General features: G+C 32.3%; 1 protein-coding gene across 2 annotated transcripts in view; it reads left to right on the top strand.

Annotated features, from left to right (window-relative positions):
* LOC129234648 (ras-related protein Ral-A-like) overlaps nt 1-8,254 on the top strand; it is a gene marked incomplete in the record, with an annotated part of 84,966 nt that overhangs the window by 73,431 nt on the left and 3,281 nt on the right. For both annotated transcript variants that reach the window (XM_054868683.1, XM_054868684.1), the window contains 1 exon segment: nt 658-832. In XM_054868683.1, the coding sequence (XP_054724658.1) occupies nt 658-832 (175 nt within the window).

Below are 8,254 nucleotides of genomic sequence, written 5' to 3'. Positions count from 1 at the left end.
TATTGTATGCTTAGCTGAAAACTTTAGCAGTCTCTATGAATCAGAATAAAATTTCTCACCACGGGTAAAATCCCTCCCCCTCCCCTTTTTTTTGAGAATTAAGGATTTTTTTCATTTTTTCCTATAGTTCTTTTTCTTGCAAATTTTATTTTTATTTATTTTTTTAAAGCATTTTTCAACTTATATGATCATTTTTTTAAGAAATTTTTTTAAAAAATTCCTTTTTTTCTTCCTTTTACGAAAAAGGAAGTATTGTATTCATGAAAAAATTTTCAATAGATCAGTGATATTTTGCTATATTTATATACAAATGGAGTGAAGCATAAAAACATTTTAAGTAAGGGTCTGGTAAGTCCCACAAATTTTTATTTCAACTAAAACATTGGGATCAAATAGCTTTAATTTTAAATTTTTAGTTTCTTTTAATTTTTTCAAAAGAATTTTCTCTGATTGAATTACTCTGCTTCACAATATTCCAAAACAAGTTTCTCTTTTTACTTACTTTAAAACATGCTGTTCAGTCATAGCTTAATGTTTTTTAAATATGTCTTTGACAAATGAGAAAAGGTTTTATTTTAGTTCATTTTTTAAAAAAAAAGCATTGTATGAAAATTAATTTATTGCATCATGTAATTGAATCTCACTTTTATTTTTTAGGGAACAAATTTTACGTGTGAAAGGAGATGATAATATCCCTTTCTTACTTGTTGGTAATAAAGCTGATTTGGAAGATAAACGACAAGTGTCATTAGAGGAAGCTGATCTTAAAGCTAGGCAATGGAATGTGCCTTACGTTGAAACTTCAGCCAAGACGAGATGTAATGTTGATAAGGTAAATTTCTAGTAATTCATTCCATAGGTATAGTCAGTATTGTAGATAGGAAAAAAATGTTTGAAGGAACTCGCCAAAAGATAAGGTTTGAAACCATTTTACATTACATTAGCATTATTTTTTGCTATAAAAAAAAATTCTTGGGTAATGGCCTCCTCCCCCCCCCCCCCTTCCACAGCACTAGGTGCAGCGGAACTCACTCCAGCTTGGTATGCAATGGAATCAGTTATACAGCAGCTGCCACCATGTCCCCCCTTAATCTATGCAATACATAAAATTATAATACATAAACTAAAAAACCCCAAATTTCTTTCATAAGAGAAATCTTTCGTATGTCCGACATTTTTATGCATACAGTATGGGAGCCCAAATTCTGATTATGTGGTCGTGACCTTTTCAGATTGTGGAATTTTGCAGATTTTAGATCCTGACTCAAAAAGTATTTAAAACTGATGTCGTGCAATGTTAGGCATGTTTTTCCAAATTTCTCTTGTTTATTTCTACCTATGCCATGATATTTATTTTTACCCCTATTACCTTTTCTCTTATTTATTCCCCCCTCTTTTATATTCCTCAAAATTCTATTCTACCAGCGTCTTGTGTTTGAGCCTTTTTTTTTTTTTTGTTCTTTATCAATCCCTTTTATCTTATCAAAAAAAAAATCTAAAAAAAAATCAGAGATGATTTACATTGGTGTATAATCTGTGGATGTTGCTTTTTCATGGTATGCATTATACGCTTTTTCAAATCGATGCAGTAAGTAAATCATATTTATTCTAAAAATAACTTAGCATTTTTGCTAAATAAGCTTTTTACTCTATACAAATGAGAAAATTAAAATCAATGTCGTAAACCGAAACCAGATAATAAAAGATTGCACAATTACAGCAAAACGCTAATTATTACACACAACACATGGCATCAATGAAATGTAAAAAGAAGCTGTAATTTTTAAACAATCAAAATTTAGAAAGAAAATGAGGATTTTTTTTATATATATGGGGTAAAGGAGGATACGATGAAGAATCGGCTAAAATGACAAATTTAGCATTTCTTTTCCCCCAAACATAAATCCTGTCCCAAAGAGGGAAAGACATGTCTCCCAATCTCAACATTATATGATAGATCTGCTTACTGTTCCATTTTTTTATCCCTTTTCTCCTGGTTTTAATATTCATTCAGTTTTACCTTCTGTTTTGTTCAATTTTTCCTGTTTTTCAATCAATATTTTTTAAGTCTTCCTAAACTGAGACTTACTTCTGACAAACTACATTCACCAGTCGGAATTAGCGCCAACAAATCTAGTTTAACTTCTACTCTTTTTCATTGTTCGATCACTATTTCTGTTTCAATGTGCACTGTAACCTACTAGTGGGATATTTTTATAATTTGGTTTTCAGATCTAAGTTATGCAGTACATTTGGGATTTTATGTTGATGGGTGTTTTTGCAGTGTGAGTTTTTGACCTATGTGTTATTAGATAACACAATGATTTTCATTTCAACAATGTCTGGGAAATAGTTGTTCAGACATTGTGTTAAAAATTCCACAACACTGTGCCACAACAGAACTGCTGTTGTACAGATTATCACAGCATCTATTTTTCGCATTAGTGTTAGTGGATAAAAACATGATTTTTAACGTTATCTGAAACATTCATAATGCCAGTAAGCATTTAACTGATTATTATTGCGAAGTAAATTTCAATTTAGTAACATATAGGATAAGCGTTTGTATCATGCTTTTTGCAAAGATTCATGTGTCTTTTTCCTCTCACTGTATTAAAGATTTTACCTGGTTATTAACTGATCATTTGTTTATGTGCACCTTCACCTTAAATTTTATTATGGACTTCAGGTATGCAATCTTTTGTTTCAACTTTTAAACTGGCAACGTAGAAACACTACTGAGTGTCAAATAAACTGATTTGAGTGCTTAGTTAATTCAGTAAAAACCTTTTCCTTTTTAACCTTTAACTGTGTTTACTTGGTGTAAGTATTGTGCATTCATGACGGGAAGGCACTTAGCTGTGCCTCCCCGAAAGCAGAGCTAATTTTAGCCCAAGAGATGATCGCCACTGCTTGCCATTGAGACAGCCCTAACTTTGGAGTGCATTTAAATTTGCAAAAATGTCTTGATTTTCTTTCCATTTCACGCTTCTCTTAATTGTCTGTATCCAGGGAATCTTTACTTTTTAAACTGAAAATTTCAGAACTATAAATATTGTATGTACAAAAAAAAAAACGTAAGGTATTTTGCAATACGAATGAAATATTTCTATTAAGGATAGGCCTTCTGAACTTTGTACGATATCCTTTTAAACACTATTGGCCTAAATTCTAAATTACAACTGCGCTCATGAAAAAAAAGGGGGGGGGTTGAACTTTTGTGGAAAATTCCATTGGCACACAGTCTGTGGATTGAAATGCTTAAGGGTGCTCTTCACTGAGAGTCTGAAAGATTCGGATCTAATGTTAACCTACGGGGAAAGTTGAATGTTATTTTACAAAATTCCTTTGAAGTTTTCGGGTCAGTTTTTTTTCTGAGTATTTTTCAAGCCTATGTCTGTGTATTTTAGTTTTTACTTTTTTGATACGTCCATTCTTCGATTTTTTAAAATTCGAGAAAAAATGAATTTCTTCGAAAACGAGGTACTGTTTGACCTTTCGCTCTGTAAAAAAGCTGCAAATCGTGCTATCGAAATTTTAAGAATGCCCCAACATGCAAAATATTTCCAGCTCTCTTTTGAGACTAAGTTTGAAATGATGCGACCATTTCTAAAAATATATCGGAGTTCCAACCATCTGAAATATTTTCGAAAAAGCTCAATTTCTCTACTAAGCCACGCCTCCCACCAGTCCGTCCTTCCTTGAGGGGAAAAACCGGGTGAGGTGTATAAGATTTACAATCATTAGCGCAAACGACCGTTTCCATTTACTACTCCCCTCTTTTCCGGAGGCAATTTTCAATGAAGGAATGAATGAGTGCTTTTGAAAGTGAATCCACATGCTTGGAAACATCTTCACGATTTGATTTGCGGTCAGAAAGGATATAGTTTTTAAAGAGTGCTTCTGAGATAATTCTTGTGAATTCTTGTGCTAAATGACCTCCTGAATCCAAATATGACCACCTTTTCCCATTCAAACGTCCCGCTTTTTTGGAAATGTCGCCTGCAATTTTTTTCAGTTTTTGACAGTTTCATAGCCATTATTTTTATTTGGAGGGGAAGGGATCATTATATTATGCATTAATACTTTTCTGAGGGGCTAGAGAGGTGCTAAGTTAGTACGCAAGAACATATGGAGGAAATTGGTTAACTCATGGGGGTATTACCACTTATTACATTTTTAAAATCATCAAAAGCCATCCTTTTTTCTAGGGGTTTGTTTTAAAAATTTTTCTCTTATTTTTTGGCATGAAACCAGAGTATAGGACTCACACCTATAAACCCTATATCCGAAAAAAAAAAAAAATTCACGTTGTAAATTTAAAAAAAAAAAGGAAGTATCGCATTTTGCGTAAAGTTGCATCGCAGACCTTCAGTGAAGAACCTTTCCGTGTTTCTCAAATTAATTTACGGATATAATTAAGATTAAAATGATCTTAAGTATGCTTATAATATAGCATTAATGAATATTTCTATTTCTGGGGATGCACTACCCCCATTACTTTTCACTACATCAAGAAGGCATAAACAATGGAGCTGGTGCATCCAACGAAAGATAAATATGCATATTAATGCTACTTCATAAGCAAATTTAAGGGTGCTTTTCACTGAGAGTCTGAAAGCCTACGGATCCAATGTTAACCTGCGGGGAAAGTTGGATGAAGGTTTTACAAATTCCTTTGAAGTTTTCATATAAATTTTTTTCCGAGTATTTTTCAAGCCTCCATCTGTGTCGTGTACTTTTTGCTTTTTTGAAATATCCATTCTTTGATTCTTTAAAATTCGAGAAAAAATGAATTTCGTTGAAAAAGGTGGTAGGTACTGTTTGACATTTTGCTCCATAAAAAATCTGGCAAAATATTTCCAGCACTCTTTTGAGACTTTGCTCGAAATAATGCGACCATTTCAAAAAAAAAAAACCGGGGTCCAAAACCGTATTTCAGATACTTACTAGACATTTGGAATCTATTTTTGTCTATATTATACTATGTTACTACAAATGTAAACGCATAAAATGCTTTCCACAGCTCAACAAACATTTTTGAAAATAATTTCTCGAGCCAAACTCGTAAAAAATTCTTTACAAGGTATGTACACATTGATCATGTAATTCATAATACAGTGAAATCCAGTAACAATGAACTTCAAAATCGGGACTAAAAACTTATTTGGTTGAAACGGGTATTTCGTTATACTGATATACGTTGTAACAGGATTTCACTGAATTTTTCTTTTGAAAACTTTCTAAGGAGAAAAATGGTACATACCTGCATTTCTTTAAAGCATGAATGAGTATAAAAAAATTGTTTTAAAGCAGGGGTGGGTTCCCAGGGTCGTGACCCCAAATGGGGTCGTGTAGCATTTCTTATTCGGTCGAAACATTATTCCTACTACAGTATAGTTGGGGGTGGATCGAATCTAACATAGCAGTTTTGTAATGTAGCATCTAACGTAGCTTTCACAATGTTGCCAGGTTAGGTCCACACCTAGCGATACTTTACTGACATGTAGGCTACGGGATCACAGGTCCTTTACTTGGACAAAAAAGGGTCGCAACGTGCAAAAGATTGGGAACCACTGGTTTAAATTTACAGATAATTAGAGAACTGATGGGGGAAGGGGGAGAACACTGACCATTTCGTTTTTAACTGGATGAATACACAATGTTCTAAGAATCTTCCGGTAGTCGTGTTACACTGAAATTTTCATAAGCTCAGACAAATAATTTGTCTGGCGTCTAAAACATTTCCCTGAAACCTAAGGTTTTTCAATTTTAGCCAGTCTTTATCAATATATATTTGTGTGTATGCACTGTGCAGTTGCGCCTGTTCATAGTGAAGTCTAAGGAACCGAATAACAATTTCGTTTATAGCCTCAATTTCGCTATAAAAAAGGTAAACAACAAGAAGGGAACTGAACCACAAATACAATATATACGGCTTGAATATTAGTACAAAAAACCAAATTTCTAGTTGAATTTTAATTTAAAGTGTCAAAGGTCAAAGTTTTTTTAATATGCTGGATAAAAAAACAAATACATAGCCACAAGTTTTCAATCAAGCAATGCATTTTCTACACTTATAATTAACATCTTTTACATGTGCTTTTAAGACGTTGTTTTTGACTTTATCTATTTCTTGCACAAAGCTCATGCTTTTTAAAGTGCATATTTTATTTACAATTTACACATTTAAAAATTGAAGATATTTTGGAGCACCCAATTTAAAATGGTGTTAAAGCTTCATTGAAACATTATCATTACTTAATATTATTCATAAATGGGGGGAAAACATTCAAAAAATAAATTAATACCAAACAGAAAAGAAAGAAACATTTAGCATCCAGCCCATAGCTTTCATTTGAATTTTGACGTCTTGAATTTAAATTATGTTTTTCACAATCACGAATTGTGGTAGAACAATACTCGTTGGGTTTCTCATTTCTACAAATGGTTCCTATCCGAATTACATTTGTAAAAGTCATGATTTAAATACAAGACGTCTACATTCAAATGAATTCCAGGGGCTGGATGCTGGACGTTGTTGACTGAATGCTGTTTTGTCTGAAAAGTATTGTAAAAAATCGAGAGGGTCGGGAATAAGTAAAGTCGATAGCGGGGGACATGAACTTCACCGCCCAGGAGGAGGGACATGATCGCGAAGACACGTGGAACAGACGAGTTTGCATTAAAAGCATAGAAAAATAAAGTCGAAAGAACATCAACTATACGGACAAGTGAAAACAATAACCAACTGTGGTCGCTCAAAAAAAGAATATATTTGGTCTTGGTCAAGCAATAATAAGGTATTCGAGGGCGAATGATTGGTATTAGTCTCACGCAACTTTGCGCACATCTCTCAACTTTTGTTGATTTTAAATGTTAACATTTATTAACATAGAAATTACACTATTTTAATGTACAAACATGCAAATTAAATTACACTTGTTTCGGGGTTACTAAGAACATCTTTATCAATAGAGATAGATACATGTGTTTCTGTCTTTTACATCATTCAAAAAGTTTTTATTGGGCCTGACAGATTTCTCTTCCACGTTCTAGAGTTATTTGAGTTACACTAATTTTGCTAACAGTTTAAAATTTCCCCGGGAAGTCGAGAAGAGATCAAAAAAAAAGAAAAATTAGAAAAATTAGAGCAATAAATGTTAGTACACTCAACAATTTATAAATTCTGCTTCATGAATACTTTTATACAAAAAGAAAAAAATGAAATTGAAATATTTTTTAAACTTAAAGGATAGTATACTAATGTGTGTGATTTGCAAATGTCGGATTATATTTTCAATTCTGATATTTTTTTCTGAATATAAATTACGTATGTAAGACATTGTTCACGTTCTTACGATCAAACAATTGACGTAAGTAGGGAATATTCCACGTAATTGTTACGATTGTTTGATTGATTGCAATAATTTGCATCAATGAAAGCTTGATTGAGTGCAGCTATCAAGTTTAGGACTTCGTTTGCACGAAGCTGTCAACATTGTGTGATAATAAAGATGTTTCATTTAATTTCAAAATGCGAGCATGAATGAATTTTCTGAAAATTGTGATTTTAGCCGTTGCTTTTCTCACCATAGTATCCGCAGAAAGGAAAGCATTTCTGATTATTGTTATTGTTACTATTTTGAATCGCAGAAAGCAATGCATAACTAATGTAACCAAAAATTGAAAACCATTAGAAAAAAAAAGACCTGAGAAGAAAAAAACCAAAAAAAGTTTTAAAAAGTTATTCTATTCCTCCTAACATTTTGCATTTGAATAAGTCGAAGTACATTGTTCCAAGTGTACTACAAGTAAACTGCAGCTTGTATTTTTAATTTAATTACATTATTGCAAGTAATTCCTTGTTGCTCGCGTAATTCCACCCACGAAATGTATTTTCAAATGTTCTCAAATATCATATAACTGCGTGCTTCGAAAATACACTTCAATAAAAGACTTACCAACTACTTATTATTATAGCCTGTTGCACTTTTCCTCTGATGCGTAAAATATTATTTATTATTAATATTATTTTTATTATTATTATTATTATTTTTGAAAAAGAATTTCAAATTTAAGAAGTATATTAATCATTTAGTCTTGTGTATGCTGCTCTAGTCACCACGCTGATTATCTATGTTTTTGCGGGATGATTTGTTTACTGATAGTAAACAAATGCAGCCCTGCGCATGATGAATCACCGGAAAAATATAAATAAATATCTAAAACATTAATTGATTAATTAACAAAA

This window comes from Uloborus diversus, chromosome 1 (genome assembly GCF_026930045.1).
Source record: "Uloborus diversus isolate 005 chromosome 1, Udiv.v.3.1, whole genome shotgun sequence".
Taxonomy (NCBI): domain Eukaryota; kingdom Metazoa; phylum Arthropoda; class Arachnida; order Araneae; family Uloboridae; genus Uloborus; species Uloborus diversus.
The sequence above is the reverse complement of the archived record's forward strand: the minus strand, read 5'-3'. Positions and strand labels throughout refer to the sequence as shown.